The sequence below is a fragment of the Garra rufa genome, chromosome 1 (assembly GCF_049309525.1).
Source record: "Garra rufa chromosome 1, GarRuf1.0, whole genome shotgun sequence".
In the NCBI taxonomy this organism is placed as follows: Eukaryota; Metazoa; Chordata; class Actinopteri; order Cypriniformes; family Cyprinidae; genus Garra; species Garra rufa.
In genome coordinates this window covers 7,764,624-7,782,635 of record NC_133361.1, presented here as the reverse complement: position 1 = coordinate 7,782,635, position 18,012 = coordinate 7,764,624, and the positions used below count along the sequence as shown (strand labels likewise).

The following is an 18,012-nucleotide window of genomic DNA, read 5'->3' as shown; positions in this document are numbered from 1 at the left end:
AAAAAATGAGATAACAATTTGACTTAAATTTAACATTTGCTACATTAATAAATATTTAAAAAATAATAATAATTTGTTTTTTATTTGTTTATTTATTTGTTTTATTTTAGAGTTGATATGACTGTAGTGAAGAGACTAAATTTCATTCTAGCCTGTATGGAAAAAACTTTTCACTGTGTGACAATTAGCCCCACGATGCTCTGTGCTCCGCTCCTAATGTGCTCACATAGTGTAGATTCATTTAATTTGATAGAGATTCAATTGAAATTGCATTTAAATTATTATTATTATTATTATTTTTTTTTTTTTTTTTAGGGGCCTAATGGTTAGAGAGGTGGACTTGTAACCCAGAGGTTGCAGGTTGGAGTCCTGGTATTATCAGGATGTAGATGGGGGAGATGGGTTAAATGCAGAGCACACATGGAGTATGGGACTCTATACTTGACTACACATGTTACTTTCATAATTAAACCTTCATGAATTAAAAATTCATTAAAAAAAAAGAGTAAAAAGGCTGAATTTATGGCTGTAACTGAAGAGAGTTTAATGGCTCACAGCAGCTCACTTAAAGAAAAAAAGAGGAAGTGTCATTTCACACCCTTCAGTCTAATCTGGGTTCAGAGATGATCTCTGCTCGACTGCGGTTAAACTCAACAGTGAGATCACAGATCTGAAACACTACAACTGCTAGAATTAATACACTATTTTAGTTACAAACGTGTACAATAGCTATTAACCATTTCAGCATTATAAGAAAGCCTTGACTGAAATAGATGAAAAAGGTCACTGTAAAACTTCATAAAGACAGAGTTTGTTTGACTGCATGCTTATTCCATAAGTGCTATTATTATGAGATGCAACAAACAAATTACCTTTATATGTTCATTGAATTTTTCATGAAATTTTGAGTCAATGCATCTTTGAAAACAGCAGTTATGTGTTTCATGGTTCGGGTGATATTCAGAGCAAATATCAGCAGTAACAGTGTCAAGATCAGTCAGAATATGAAGCTGATTCAACACTTGTCCATCATGCAGTGATATAGTGTCAGTCAAATGCAGCTCGTGTCAGAAATAAACACTCAGCCAATCAGATCAGAGGAAGTTAAACACAGGAAGAGCTGCTAGTATTTAAAGACAGAGTTGTGAGCATATAATGAAGAGGAAGACTGACAGAAAGAGAAAATGGCTGATAAGTGTCATCTGTGTCTGCTGGGACTGATCTTTCTCTCTTCACTTCTCACAGGTAAACACATCTGTACTTTCTCTATAAGACATTTAATTTATTTAGTCTGGAAAATAGTTTATATGAACATGATCAGTTTATTCTTAATGCACTAAAGTCTAGACAGTTGATGTCTAACATCTGATGCTGAATTATCTTCATATTAAGAGTATATTAGTGATTTGAACAGCTCCCCCATAAAGAAAAAAAAAATCTGTTTTGAATCGTGTGATTTTTATGCTGGTATGTTTTTGTTTTCATTTATTAATATATAACATGATAATCCCTCAAACGTTCTTGTGTTTCAGGTACCAGTGGAGTGGATGATGCTCATGTGTTCATCAGTTCTGGTGAAAATGTCCATCTGCCCTGTTATAATGCTCTTCATGACTGCAAATCAACTGTATGGATCTATAATAACAGACATTCAGCAACAGTTGAACTGATTGCTTTAGGGATAAAGAAGAAAGACACAGAGAGACATGAGAGACTGAGTCTGGGGTCTGACTGCTCTCTAAACATCAAGAACATCACAAAAGATGATTATGGATTATACACCTGCCGACAATATGTGAATGGACAACAACAAGGAACTGATACGTTTGTTTATCTGCATGTTCTTCATGGTAATTTTATGATTATGTTGTAAATTTAAAAAAGGCAAATTCTTTATTTAAATTCTCATGATGATTGATTGTGTGTGATTTGTGTGTTATTTTGTGTTTCAGTCTCTTCATCGTCCTCACAGACTGAGATCAGTCCAGGCAGCTCTGTGTCTCTCTCCTGTCAGTTGTATTCATATACTGGAGTCTCTTGTGATGATTGGATCCGTTCTGAGGGAATTGAGCTGTTCTGGGTGAATCAGGCTGGTGTTAAACTGACGATATCAGACTCCAGATATCAGATATCAGCTCCAGGACACTGTATCATCACTCTGACTACAACACTCCTGAATGAAGATGACAACAGAGAGTGGAGATGTCAAGTTACTCACAGAAATCAAGTCAAGACCTCAGCCACATACACTGTCAAGAGTTCAGGTGAGAAAACAATCTCCTTAATCATTTTAATATCAGTAACATTAATAATGTGAATAACACTACGGAGAGAATCATATAGTTAGATAGAATGGAAGAACAAAAGCTTTTTTCAGTCTGACAGAAGAGAAACTCAAATCAATTTTATAAGTGCTGCTCTAAATAATGAAGAAATTGAAACTTCACAGTATTTTTTAATGTAATGTGATCATCAAAGTTAAAATATAATTATAATATTCTACAGTATGATTAATCTGAACTAACATTCATCCTTTACAGCTCAAGATAAAACAACAGCAGCAGTGATTCCAGTCAGCATCACAAACTCTCAGGATCCCTCAACTACAAACACACACAGAACTAAAGGTTTGTCATCATTGTCTTCCTCACATCAGTGTTTTGCTGTGCATAATGCTAGAGTTAACTTGTTAACTAAACAAAATGGTGATTCACAATCCAAAATCCACTATAAAAACAGCAGTAACATGTAAATATGGTATGGTAAATAATAATAATAAAATAATAATAATAATAATAATAATAATAAATCCATGTTTGTTAACTGTTCAAATGTTATTTCTTCTTTTGAGGAGTTAGTGTTCTGTTGTAGTTTTGTGGTTTCCATTGAGCTGAAGGGTGGAGCTGCTGGTTTGGTTGTAGATGATGACTCTGCTGGTTTGGTTGTAGATGATGGTGTTTGTGGTTTAATGCAGTGAACATGGAAGTGCTGATGTTAATGCAATGATAAACAGTGTTTCATTTGTTCACTGCATATGATCTGTTAGTCAATATTTGAGCTGAAGTCAGTATGATTAGCTGGTTTTGTGATTGTCAGTCTGTATAAAGAGCATTCAGTCTGTGTGCGTCTGTCGGCCCCTCGCCCCATCAGACAATCATAGACAACATTCACACACACAGCGGTCACTCACAACCTAAGATCAAGCTCCACTCTTCACCACAATGGTAGAAAACATACATGAATCAGTCGTGAATTACAGGGCCGTGCAGAGACCTTTAAAGGGGCAGGTGCTCAAAGTATAAAAAGGGCACCTGGAACAAGGCATTTAAGAGCCCCTCGGGTCCATCACCTCATTGTAGGCATCTAGTTACTTACGTAATAAGTAGCAATGTCAATAATAAGTCAAATAATACATTATTCAAAGTTTTAATTGCATTTATGTTTAGTTCAGGACTCAAACAACAGAATTAGTAATATTTTTATCACTATAAAAGGGGCTCTCTAAATAGGGCTGTGCTCAAAACATCAGTACAGCAATACTGTACTGTATATTGTGACACATTCCTTGCTGATATACATATCATTACAGAGGCTTCTAGCAGCCAATGCTGTGAAGCAGTTCTGAGAAAGAAATGGAACATAAAAGACCATTTTGATGTTTAAAAGATTGAAAAATATTTTCTTTGGACCTTTTAATTTTGATTAAAAATTGTTGTGTATTAAATTGTCAAACCTAAAGATTTTCCTCTCTCTGTTTAACACAATAATAAAGAACAGCTGTTATATTAAACTCTGTGTGGTCACTATTGAAAATATCTGTGGCCCCTGATGTATTGTATTGTAAGATTGTAGACGGTAGAATATTAAGGCATAAAATGGCATGATTTATAATTCAGATACAGGTTCACACAAAAACAAAATATATTGTACAATGGAATGTCAGCCTTTACACCATTAAAAGGGATAAATCGAGTTTATAATTTATTATATTTTATTTAAAACATAAATAGTACTGTCTTAATTGTTTAGATTTTTAGAAGGCACATTAACATCTTTCACATTTACAACTCTATGTGTTTGCTGCATAAAAACTAGGTCGATAATTGCAATAATTTGACCATAAAGAGCTGAAAAATGTGGAAATAAAAATTCATTCTTTGTCACAAGGGGGCGCTTTAGGAGCGCTGAAATACTACGGTTTCCATGGGAACGGCTGAACACAAAGCAGCAGCATTAACGCAGTTTTATCAGACGTGAAATGACAATGCAAACGACACGTTTCTGAGGACAGTCGGTTCCCTTTAGATTCATTCATATAAAGACATCAGTGCTGCGTTTTGACTTTGAAACGTGCAGCGTGCATATTTATTCAATGACATCATTGCCTTTTGAAGTTTAATCCAGCCCTATCGCGATTCTCGTCTTTCTGTCCCCAAATGTAAGACCTCCTAAATTATAATTAAGTCTTTTCTTATACTATTTAACATATATAAAACTTTTTATGGCCTTAAATTTGACACAACCTAATTGAGGAGTTTTTAAGGACCTGCAGGAGCCCTCTCCTTTACCATAGATTTACGATTTTTTTTTACATGACGACATTAACATTATCGGCAGCTTTTTCAGAGCAGACTACACATGCACAAACTATAAAAAAGCATAAATACTCGTGCATAATCTCTTTCCTTCACGTCATTCTTATGATGATAAGTAACGTTAAATCTGGTGAAAACACCACTTACCAGCAGCCACGAACGTGTCTATCCTTGGCCTTATAATATAAACATGATCGGATAGTCCTGAACTTCCGGGTGGGGTCGTCACGTGACGAGGGTCATTCTATTACAGCTAAAACATTATTAATGAATTTTACTAAAAGTTCGAATTTTACTAAAAGTTTATAGCTCAGTATAATTCACCCCCCTCTGCACGTGCCTGGTGAATTATACTGAGCTATAAAACTTAAATGTCTAAATCCTAATGTATCATTGTCAGGTAAAACAAACATATACAAGAGAGAGAACGGTTTAACTAGATGTTGCCCAATTTTCTTAATATTCTCTACTTCAGACATCTTTTTTAGTAGGAACTACTTTGTGTGGAACATACTTTGTGTGTGTTTATTAAGTTTGTTTTGGAGTGTCAAACTTGTCTAAATCAGTTTTATAAGAACTAGTGATGTAAGTGTACGCTGATCGGCCAAACACATATCAAACACCGTCTACCCATCATTTTTAAAAATATGACTAAAAACATTTACTCCACAAACATGGAAAACAGCGATAATAACAGCATTTATCGACCTGTTGTCTGCAGTGTTGTGTTCTTTTCTCAGTCTTGATGATATGTAACACTGCAAGTCATCATATTAGATTTAGTCAGATTTTAGCTTTATAACAGTGTTGTTTTTGACAACCATCTTAGATTTAGTCTTAGTCTTAGTCTTTTGGACTAAAATGCTTATTAGTTTTAGTCAAATTTAAGTCTCTTCTATATGTGATAGTTTTAGTCCAATTTTAGTCGACGTAAAGTCAAAAAGGTTTTAGTCTAGTTTTAGTCAAAAAAGGGGAAAAAGTAGTCTTTTAACAAATGAAAGTAGGTCAGTAAGTATTTAGCTGTTTGGTAGTGTCACTTATAAGTTCTGAAAATAGCAGATCTATAGTTCAACACAATGTGAGCTTCGGGATCAACTATTTTCACCAATAATTACAATAATCAGGGATGCAAACGGCGCGCCTATTGGCGGATGCCGCCTTTTTCACGGCTGTGTGGGGGACATGTGTGAATCGTGCAGATCCGATGATTTTTTTTTTTTTTTTTTGGGGGGGGGGGGCACATTAGAGTGTCAGATTATAATTTCATCATAGGAAATTCTGTATTAAAATTATTAAATTAAATTCCGTTACAGTCCATGAACCATAGGAAACTTATATGAAAAGAAAACTGAGTCAGTAAGCTGCGCACGTCAGCTAATTGGCTGCCTATTATCTGCTGCTCTTATAGAGGATGGATATCCGACCCGAGCCCGACGGTACTCGACGGGCCGGGCCGGGTTCGGACAGATATTTAGAAAGGATGCTCTGGTTCGGGTCGGGCTCGATCACATCAGCGCGATAACGCCGGTTTCACATTGCACGCGTAAGTAGGACGTAAGCAGCGCGTATTTTACTGGCGCCCATGTTAACAGATTAGAGCATTCACACCGCAAGCAGAGGCGGCGCGCCAGTGCGTAGCAGGAGCAGAGCAGAAGCTTCAGTGCCGCGACCGTTTCGGCGCAGAGGCTATTTTTATGGGAAGCGAAACAACCCAAAAGTGGGACGAAACAGCGCGGTATTAAAGTGCTCGCGCCGCGCTGACATGTCATCTGCGCGGCCGACTCGACAGCGCAGGGAAGACGTGTTTGCTAGCGCCACCAAATGGGCAGCGCGGCGCTGACAAACACCTAAAGTGGGGCGGGACTTGCTGGTTTAATTGTAATCTCAAACGCCATTGGTTACCTCCTCTATTTCAGAAGTCAGTCAAGTTAATGACTTAATTTTGTATGACAAATTTAAATATAACCTTTAACCATTCCAATAACCATAGAAAAGTGTAATTACAACCTAAAAAGAGGGTTTATGTCCTGGGTTTATGGGTTATTGGTTATTATAGAAATTAATACAATATTAAATAATTAAATTAAAAATATGCGAAGCTCTGTACGTTAGCCTGTGCACAATGTAGACAGCATTCAAAATAAGTTAATAATAAATATTACATAAAGTATATTAAATAAAATAAGCCCACAATAAACATTTTATGCATCCCACGGTCTTGTAAGTTCATTGACTGACCCTCTTTTTTCTGTAATATTTGTATCATTCGTTTATATTCGTTATTTTTCCCTTTATTTCGATCTCCTTACTTAGAGTTTGAATGTAAATGATACTGTAAATGATCGACAATAAAGCTTTGATTATGCTATATGACTGTGATTTTTACTGGAATGCAGTTTAAAGATTGAATTTATATATTAAATATATAACATATATTTTATTTTGTTTCTTCTAATTAATAGACTAGCCTATAAATATATAGTATTTCATTGACGAGTGAATTATTCACGTATTTTCATTTGTAAATAATTTTATTGTCACAGTACAACAAATAAAATAGGCCTACAAGACATTTATCCATCGTTCTATTAACTGATAGTTTTTTCCATATTGTTATTATTATTGTGTATGTATTATATATTTATTAGTATTTATGCCCAAGTGTGACGATAAATAAGCTGTTTTCATTTACAAATGAAACTACGTGAATGATTCATTGAAACCTCAGTGAAACCCTAGTGTTTAAATAGGCTAGTCCATTAATTAGACGAAACAAAATAAAATATATGTTAAATTCAACCTTTAAACTGCATTCCAGTAAAAATCACAGTCATATGTCGAGCATTTACATGTAGAATGTTAAGTAAAGAGATCGAAATGAAGGGGGAAACGACTATAAACAAAAATATATGATATTTTCTGTGGGGGCACGGGCTTCGATAATCTCACTCCTTTTTGACCATACCTCTGTTTGCATCCCTGAATAATGAAGGAATGGTTTTAAAACACAAAAGACAAACAAGGATGGAATGCTAAAACGGCTTGCCATACTATTATGGCAAAGAGTATTTAATGCTAAAATGGCTTGCCATAGCGGCAGATACTTTTTAGGTTTTAATTGGCATGCACAATAAGCAGAAATGTCATGCATTTTAAACGTCTGACGGACCACCCACTAACATTTTCGTCTATTCTCGTCTCGTCAACGAAAACTCACACACGTCTCGTCATGTTTTAGTTATCAACGAGCCATTTTTATCTCGTCATCGTCTCATTATCGTCAAGAAAAAAAGTGGCGTCAACGAAATGATTTCGTCATCATTGAGTTACAAGCCTTGACAGCCCATTATCACTCCACTCTTCACTTCAGTTGTCAAATAGTCATTGTCAAATAGTAGTGATCAAAGCTAATGTATAAATCAACCTCCTACATGGGACAGGCTTAAATAGACTATACTATTTAATTTAATCTATATAATTTAATTGATTTCTGTTTAATCAGTAATGTCATTCATTCAGGACAAACTGAAGGTTTATGGTTTCACTCTCATATAAAGAAGCCATAAATTATATAGTAACACCTCTCTTCCCAACAACTGCTACTGTAAACACTGATGATCAAACTCTAACTGTGTGTCATGATCAAGTAAATATGATGTTGATGTTCTACAGTATTATGATCTGAATGTTCATGTTTTGGGGCTCCAGATTCAACACTGATTCCAGTGAGCAGCTCAAACTCTGAGACGACATCAAGACAAACTCCAGTTCCTGCACAAGGTTCATTAGTATTCAGAGGTACGACACATCTTTACATTTTTCATTGTTTTATAGCTTTGATTTTATTCACAGTTTAACAGATAGACTGTTTTTCTCTTGATTGTGTCTGTCATCTCTCCATCATCTTTCCTGCAGTGATTGTGATTATTGTTGAGTTTGCAGTGTTTGCAGCTCCTACTGTCATTCTTCTTCAGATAATCTGTACAAGTAGAGCTGGTGAGTTTGACATGATTCACACTGATCTGTGACAATCTACACTCATGAGAGCTCAGTAAATGCTTTTGTGTTGAATTATTTTGCAGAGAGGAAGGATTTGCAGCACCAGAGGAAATAGTCATGAATACAATATTAGAATAAAATACTCTCATCTAACATCAGGCCAGATTACAGCAAGATTTATCTTCATCTCAATGATATTGTGGATATTTACATGTGGCTTTCAATGATATTTCTCTAAATACTGCACTGAATGCTTTAAATTTAATATTAAATTTAATAATTCAATTTCCTAATCTTGATTCATCTAATCATTACATTAATATTTTTATTGAAGGCTTTTAAATGTTATAATAATCAATCCTTTCTATTTCACAGTCTAAAAGTGTAAAAGTAGTATATTAATACATGATATTGGGTTGATAAATAATAAGAAAAACTTTCATATATTTTGGCATAATTAGATATTTTTATATTACATTTATAGTTACATATATTTTCATGTGAGTCATTTGCTGACACATAACTGTAAACTATTTTAGATCCGAAAGAAATCAGAAATGGCAGCAAATGAAACTGACATCTCAGCTATGACTGATCGAGTTTATGCTTGACAATTGCAATCGAGAATTATGAATATTCCTGGCTCTTACAACAGATTGCTTGTGATGCTCCAATAAAAACGTTGTGAAACATTTTTCATCATCTGCATCTGTCATGTAATGATTTTCATGAAGTTTCACTGCAGGCCCAGCAACTGCACACAGAGATAAAAAAAAAATCTTTAAAATATGACAATGAAAGTATACTGTACTTCTGGCTTTCTTCTTCTCTAAAACCAATGGGATCACAGTAAAACAGTTTTACTTCTCTCATCCCTAATGGTTATCTTTTGTTATCTTTGTGTTCTGGGCACCAAACTGCCAACTTCTCCATAGGCATTGCAATCAAAATGGCTGCCCACTGCTCCGTGTGTGTGTGTGTGTGTGTGTGTGTGTGTGTGTGTGTGTGTGTGTGTGTGTGTGTGTGTGTGTGTGTGTGTGTACCTGGTATTCATCACGTTATGGGGACCAAATGTCCCCACAAGGATAGGAATAACAGTAGATTTTGACCTTGTGGGGACATTTCTCAGGTCCCCATGAGGAAACAGGCTTATAAATCATGCACAATGAGTTTTTTTGAGGAAGTAAAAGTTTGCACAATCTCCTGTGAGGGCTAGGTTTAGGTGTAGGGTAGGGTTAGGGCGATAGAAAGTATGGTTTGTACAGTATAACAACCATTACACCTATGGAATGTCCCCATAAAACATGTAAACCCAACATGTGTGTGTGTGTGTGTGTGTGTGTGTGTGTGTGTTTTCACTATTCACTGCTGTGTGATTGGTTAAATGCAGAGCACAAATTCCAATAATTGGACACCATTCTTGTCCACACGTCAGTTTATAGTATTTTGAGGGCAGTGAGCTCACTGTTGAGGTTTAGAAACATGTTATTGCTGGCTCTGAGAACTCAATTTGTTTGACCACATAGACTATTCAAGAAACTTAGAAGAAGAACTGATGTCTTAACTCATGCAGAACTGATGATCTCTGAACCCAGTTTGGTCTGATGAGTGTAAATTCTCACACATTCAGGCGGTGTTGACCTGACAACATTTTCAACTAAAAAATACTTTCATGCATTTTTTTGTGGCCGTTCATTTGAACAACAGTGCAAACAGTGGGGAAAAATTAGGTCTCCAAGTACAAGTTTGTAAAACCAATACTGTTATTGTTTCTGTGTGAAAACTGTGACTTCATGTGCATACATACAGTATTATGTGTTCAAACATCACCATCTACTGGTCTGGCATGTATAATGCAGCGCTTTAAGTCATGTTTAGTTTTTATATCTGTAATGCGCTTATATACATAAATAAAGTGTGACTTATCTTGACCTTTGCTAGTCTGTGTATTGTATTCATACTCTTTGTGTAAACTCTTGTCTAGTTTTATTTGAGCATGGTGGCTGTGGGTCGTACACTTCGTGTGGCATTACATGTTTCCTGTAGTATTTTCAGAGCTGTGTTCTCACTGTTCAATTCATAGACAAATCTTTACTTATGAACATATATACATGATCTTCCTCACATTCATCATACTGAAATATGTTTTGATGTCAAGTACTATATGCAGAAATATAAATTCACAATTTCTTTGTTGGTCTTCAAATATGTACTGAACACTTATTTGAGTCTGTCACAGTCTAAAAGTGTAAAGTAGAGTATTTGTACATGGTATTGGTTAAATAACAAAAAAAATAAAATAATCATATCTCTTGGTATAATATTTTCACTGCATATATGGTCACATGTCTTATCATTTGAAACTGTAGCCTACTAAACTACAAACAACTCGGCTTGTGCACTTAAGCTCATTATTGAAATTTGCAAATAAGTATAATAAAACATGACTGGCTCTTCCAACACACAGAGGACTGCATTGGGATCCTGTGAGACCCAAATCACAAAACAATCATGGCGTTACATAGAACTAGGCTTCCTGCAGTAGTCTGTCCCCACTGTTGTTTTGCTTCTTTAGGATTTAAAGAAATCTCTATTTTCATTTAGTTCTTTTTTTTTTTCTTTTTTTTTTCATTTAGTGAGTGTAAGAGCCATTATGTCTGCTGTAATTCTGTTTTTGACCACTGGGTGGAGTGTAGGCATTGATGAGTATATAGGAAGGCAAAGAGTAAGAGAAGTCAGGTGGAAACTGCCTAAGGCTTGGAAAGAAGCAGTAATTGTTCCTATTAGGAAGCCATGGGAAGATCCTTCAAAACCAGTAAACTATAGGCCAATAGCTCTAACATTGCACCTAGGCAAAATAATGGAAGAATGATTTCTGAAAGACTGAGATTTTGTTTGGAATCAAAGGAGCTTTTATTTGCATTCAGGAGAGGAAGAGGAACAATAGACCCAGTTATATGTCAGGAAAAAGAAATCAAGAAGGCACAGGTTAACAAAGAATCAGTTATGGCAGTTTTCTTTGATGTCGAGAAAGCGTATGATATGGTTTGGAAGGAGGGAGTATTGATTAAGGGACATAAAATAGGAATTGCAGGAAGAGTTTTTAATTGGATTAAGATTTCTTATTTGACAGATCTAATTGAGTTAGAATTGGTACAGCTTTATCCAGGAAGCATTTGGTAGATAATGGCACCGCTCAGGGGAAAAAGTACATACAGAGGCTAGAAATCCAACCACTTGAAGTTTACGTTTCTGTTAGTCACTCTGGTTCACACTCCGGTATAGTAGGTGGCGGTATTGATCCATAACGTTTCACCGTCTGGAGGTGAATATGTGGAGGATGTAAAGTTTTTTTATGTTCATTTGTGCAGCAGATATGAAGCTAGCGCAAGTTCTGGCAGGAAGACTCAATCGTTCGCGTCACTAATTACCTCCTCATCTTCCAATCATATCATTACTGTAGCTTTAAAGGGTAGCGCTTACCATGTCTGAGTTCGCAGATGCTGTCGCTCCAGCACCTCCATCCTCCCCACCTCCACCAAGATGGAATCTCTCCTCCAACTCCTCTACTCCACCAAGCTGGGTCATCCCTCTATTTACCACATCCATCAATCAGGCTATCCCCTCCTTCGCGAAGACTTCAGATTGTTTTCCTCAATCCCCACCATCACCAGTTGGCCCCTTTCCTGACTCCGCAGGACTCACTGTTTCCGTACCCTCGGAATGCGAGTTACGAACGGGGCCTACGCCAAAGAACCGGATTGCTTGCTGAGCTTCTACATAAACGTAATCAGTATAGTATAAATCTCCAGAGTCTTTCTGGTAGAACTGTGAGTTGAAATGGACCTGTATGAACTGTGTGATGAATAAACCCAAAAAGGAATATTTGAGGACAACTTTTCTTGTTTGGATCTCAGGTGTCACAAACTACAACACCTCAAGTGACAAAATGGTCATTTATGTCAATGTATTTGTCAAAACTGTTTTTATGTGGATTGTCGTGTCACACATTGTTTCACACGTCATCAGTAAGAGTGTGAAACAATGTTCTCCTGGTTTTGAGTGAATGGACTGGATATAAAATGGTTAGTTTTCTTGTTTGTCATTTTCATTTAATGTAATCTCTCACAATATCAAAATCTCTGTTGATCGATTTAAGTTTGCAGTCTTGCAGAATGGTCACTGCCCATGGTGCTGAATTCATCAAATTGCTTACATCCACTCAGAAACATGACATCTGACAGGATGTTTTATTTGGATAGACAGTTTAATGCTTTAAACAGTTTATTATTATTTTTTTTTTAAATATAGTGTCATTCATGAATTTAATTATAAGTACATGAAATGTGTGTGTTTTTTGCAAGGGGGACCTAATGGTTAGAGAGTCAGACTGGTAACCCAAAGGTTGCGGCTTCGAGTCTCAGGTCCGGCAGGGATTGTAGGTGGGGGGAGTGAATGTACAGCACTCACTCCACCCTCAATACCACGACTGAGGTGAGTCCCTTGAGTAAGGTGCCGAACCCCTAACTGCTCCCCGAGCACCCCAGCGAAAGCAATATAGCTGCCCACTGCTCCGGGTGTGTGTGTTCACTACTGTGTGTGTAAATGGAGAGCACAATGGTCACCATACTTAGCCTCATGTCATACTTTCCTTTCCCTTTCCTTTTTTTATTAATAATTAAATACATTAATTTTAATTAATAAAGGTTTTCATTTAGCTAATTAAATCCCTAACTGATGCATGCAAAATTTATTTAGCTGTACTATGGGAAGATGTCCAATATTTTAATAAAAATGTATTTTCACTCACCTGCATTACAAACACACCACAGCTCATACCACAAGCCTGAAAAGTGTGATCTTTGTTGGCAGGTGTCCATTTAATATCTACCCAGTCCTCCTTTCCAAGCTGATTCTTCTCATCTTAAAGTACTCTTTATTCATTTTCTCTTTTTTTAAGTTTGCACATGCTTCATTATGTATTCACTTTATAAGATCCTCTAATACGATATGACACTATTCAGTTAATCCTGATTCCTTAATTATTATTTAACAGGGACTAAATTAGCAACCCAAATCTGATCTAGTTAAATTGCTCCCTTTTTTATGTCTTCCCATTGAAGCTGATCTACTTATTTCTTACACTTCGGTGTGTCAGCTTTTTACCCCGTCCAACATCTGGAGACAGATTACCTTGATTTTTAATATTAGTTTGGTCTGAAATTTGTTCTGCGGGGTAACAACTGCAACCACTGACAAGCTATTAAAATCCTAAAGCCAAAGTTCAGAGAGGAAAAAAAAAGATAAAGCATAGGTTACAGGGAAGGCATTCTAATGTTTTGGAGCAAATCTTTCAGAAATTTCAAGGCTGTTTGGAATTGCCTGATTAAAAAATTAATATAATAAATATTATAATAATTTAAATAAATAAATAAACAAACACAAATTGAACATCCTAAATAAAGCATTAACGACTTAAAAAGGCAAACAGCAATATATAGGTAATTATATTTGATGAAAAATGTCATCATGATGAATTCAGCACCATGGACAGCGTTTGTTCTGCAAGACTGCAAACATAGATCAACACACAGAGATGTTGATTTGTGAGTTTATTGTTAAATAAAAATGCCAGACAACAAGAAAACTTAAATTATTTGATATCCAGTCCATTTAATCAACACCTGGAGAACACTATTGCATGCCTCATACTGATGACAACTCTTAATCAAATTATTTATAATATACCATGGACAGTGGTATCTCTGCAGGAATGTAGACATAAATCAATGCACATGAACTGTGAAAAAAAAAAAAAAAAACAAGACATGGGCTGAAGTATGTTCTGACAAGATGCTCCAACTTGCTTTTGAGCAGTCAATATGCTTTCAAAACCTATTGAAATAAATCATATGTCATTTTCAAAACCCAGTTTTTGTTCATTTTGAGGCAAATAAATAAATTAAAACTGTTGTAAAATGAAGCCATTAACTATGTGCAGGATATTACATGTAAACTTGTCTCGATTATTACCAAATTAGTTCATGTACATGTTGATTCTTTTTCACCTTCATCTTTTTTCAAACACCATATTAGAACACTACATTATAATGCAATTTGTATTGTTGCTAAAGGAAAATCTATAGCATTAGAACACACAATGCAAGTGATATTTTATGGTACATCAGTAATTGGCTAAAATGCACACAGTGGGAAAAAAAGACAGCTTTTTATATGGTCCCTATCTTGTTTACTGCACTACATTGGGCATTCAGTGGATGTTCACAAGTATGCATGCAACTAAAACAATAATTGGCCATTTTGATCATTTGTGAAAAGTGTAGTAAGTTGACTATCATGGCGCTGAATAGAATTTGCAAGAATAAACTTTATTGCACATATATTTAGAACGTTATTGAACACAGAAGTCAGAATGTGTGAATATAAAACCAAATTTACAGTTTCCATTGGTGGTCTCTGTGTTCTGGACAGACAGTACGTCTGTGTTAAAATGCAGGACAAATGTTTTCTTACCTTACCTGTCACCAACAGGATCTCTGCAAGAGAAATTACAACACCATTTCAGTGGAGATAGTCTCCAAAAGACTGTTGCTCCAGGGGTCTGAAAGCTGACCAGCTGTTAACAAACATAGAATGGATCAGTGGACCAGAAGAGAAAAATGTGTGTAAATAACACTGTTGTAAATGAAATGTCAAGTGCAACAAATGCTACTCATAGACTGATTATTCATTTTTCAGACTGGACAAAGTTGAAGGTTGCTGTTGCTTGGCTCTTGAAATTAAAGAAAGTTCTGAAACAAAGTTTCAAGAGTCAAAAGTGGAAGAAAGTTCAAGCCTGTTTAAACTCTTCTGTAGGTTTCATTTCTTCTAAGATGATCGAGAAAGAACTTCAAAAGATAACAGGCTCTGTGATCACATCAAATCTAACTTTGGAGGACCTGAATGACACTGAAGCAGCTAGTGTTGCATTCAGTCAAAAGCAACAGTTCAGAAAAAGGAAATCGCTGATCTTTCATCTTCACCTGTTTCAAAAATAAGACGAGACACCATGTTGTACATTTGATCCTATCTATGAAGGCCATCTTTTTAGAGTTGGAGGACAATTGAGGATTTCTGCATCCAGTTATTCTGGCTAAGGATTAACATATTGCCACACTCATCTTGCGGCATATACATCAACAGTTAGACCACAGTGGAAGAAATCATATGATTTCCAAGCTCAGGAAAAGATATTGGATCATTAAAGGTAATGCAGCTAGAAAGATCTTGAGGCCATTGCAGGTGTTTTAGAGTCTAGGTGAGTGAACAGAAGATGGCAGACTTGCCAAAGAGCGACTCCTTCCTGATCTGCCTTCATTTTCAAATGTCAGGGTGGATTATTTTGGTCCTGTGCCAGACCAGTATGTGGTGCTGTAATCCTGCCACAGAGATACACTACAAACAGAAGAAGACATTTATTATTTAATTTTAATTTATTTATAATTTATTTATAATTATCTGTGTTAATGTTAGTTAATTAAAAATCAGTTGTAGTTGTTGTTGTGGTAGTTGTGTGTAATAGCGATGTCTGACTCAGGTCCAGACGTGGGGTGATGACATCATCGTTTCACATAATAATGGCTGTACACTCAAAACACAAAAGTGTTGCTTTCAGATTTATCCACTCTTTTTATTCTGTATAGTGTTGATATGACTGTAGTAAACAGAGTAAATTTCATCATGTGTGGAAAAATTTTCACTGTGACAACTAGCCCCACAATGGCCTGTGCCCCGCTCTTGCCTAATGTGCTCAAATACTGTAGATTCATTTCATTTGATAGAGATTTAATTGGAATTGCATTTAAATGTATTTTGTTGTAATTTGGTTTTTTTATGGGCCTAATGGTTAGAGAGGTGAGCATGTAACCCAGAGGTCACAGGTTCAAGTCTTGGTATTATCAGGATGTAGATGGGGGAGATGGGTTAAATGCAGAGCACACATGGAGTATGGGACTCTATACTTGACTACACATGTTACTTTCACAATTAAACCTTGATTAGAATTCATTAAAAAAAAGAGTTAAAAGGCTGAATTTTTGGCTGTAACCGAAGAGAGTTTAACGGCTCACAGCAGCTCACTTAAAGAAAAGAGGAAGTGTCATTTCACACCCATCAGTCTAATCTGGGTTCAGAGATGATCTCTGCTCTACTGCAGTTAAACTCAACAGTGAAATCACAGATCTGAAACACTATTTCAGAAACAATTGATGAGAGGCCACTGTATATTTAGAAAATAATGCACACCCGAGGTGGAGATGCAGCCATGACACAAAGTGCAGCCAAATATTGTACAGATGAAGTATTTCAAGACTTTTGTCAGGTTTTTGTCATTTTAAGGCTCTTATGTGAAGGATTAATGTCTTGCACATCTTTCTTACTCTATAATCACTGTCATAATCATTTGCAAAAATACAACAAACAAATGAGCTTTATATGTTCACAGCTCTTTTTATGAATTAGGAATTGATTCATTTGTTCATGCGGTTTATGACTAAATTATTAAATGAACGTATTAAATCAACAGGCCTAGTTAAAACATGCTGGAAACATATTAGAACATGCTACTAACTAACAGATGACTCTTAATGCTTCTTGAAAGGTATGAATGGGATTTAAATCAGATTTCATTCGATCCAAATGAATGTTAGTAACTACATTGTTTGGTTAATTCAGTTAAAACTAGGTTTAACTGATGTTTCTTAAACAGACTGAACTAATGCCATTGTTAGATCAGAAAAACAGGAAGTGTACTTTCACATTATCAGTCTAATCTGGGTTCAGAGATGATCTCAGCTCTACTGCGGTTAAACTCAACAGTGAGATCACAGATCTGAAACACTACAACTGCTAGAATTAAAACACTATTTTAGTTAAAGTGTACTAGAACTATTAACCATTTCAGCATTATAAGAAACCTTGACTGAAATAGATGCAAAAGATCACTGTAAAACTTCATTAAGACGTTTGTTTGACTAAATGGTGATTACATTATGACTATTGTCATAAACTTTTGCAGAAAAAAAAAAAAAATATATATATATATATAATGTGTTCAATCATTGTGATCTTTTCTTTTCCTTTTTTTTCAGTGCATCTTTGAAAACAGCAATCATGAGTCTCATGGTTCAGATGAGATTCAGAGCAAATATCAGCAGAAACAGTGAAGATCAGTCAGAATATGAAGTTGATTCAACACTTGTCCATCATGCAGTGATATAGTGTCAGTCAAATGCAGCTCGTGTCAGAAATAAACACTCAGCCAATCAGATCAGAGGAAGTTAAACACAGGAAGAGCTGCTAGTATTTAAAGACAGAGTTGTGAGCATATAATGAAGAGGAAGACTGACAGAAAGAGAAA

General features: G+C 35.7%; 1 protein-coding gene across 1 annotated transcript; it reads left to right on the top strand.

Moving 5' to 3' along the window:
* The first annotated feature begins 1,184 nt into the window (after positions 1–1,184).
* LOC141329657 (uncharacterized) lies at positions 1,185–8,709 on the top strand. The gene is made up of 6 exons (XM_073835480.1): positions 1,185–1,245; positions 1,533–1,850; positions 1,953–2,264; positions 8,322–8,393; positions 8,511–8,591; positions 8,678–8,709. The coding sequence occupies exons 1-6, from the start codon at positions 1,185–1,187 to the stop codon at positions 8,707–8,709; spliced, it is 876 nt and encodes a 291-aa protein (XP_073691581.1).
* Positions 8,710–18,012: the final 9,303 nt, after the last annotated feature.

Bases quoted from the DNA above. Each gene is read 5' to 3' on its own strand.
- LOC141329657 (XM_073835480.1), top strand. From the start codon at position 1,185: ATGGCTGATAAGTGTCATCTGTGTCTGCTGGGACTGATCTTTCTCTCT. The intron at 8,394-8,510 runs GTACGACACATC...TCTTTCCTGCAG, and splicing joins AGGTTCATTAGTATTCAGAG to TGATTGTGATTATTGTTGAG. The intron at 8,592-8,677 runs GTGAGTTTGACA...ATTATTTTGCAG, and splicing joins AATCTGTACAAGTAGAGCTG to AGAGGAAGGATTTGCAGCAC.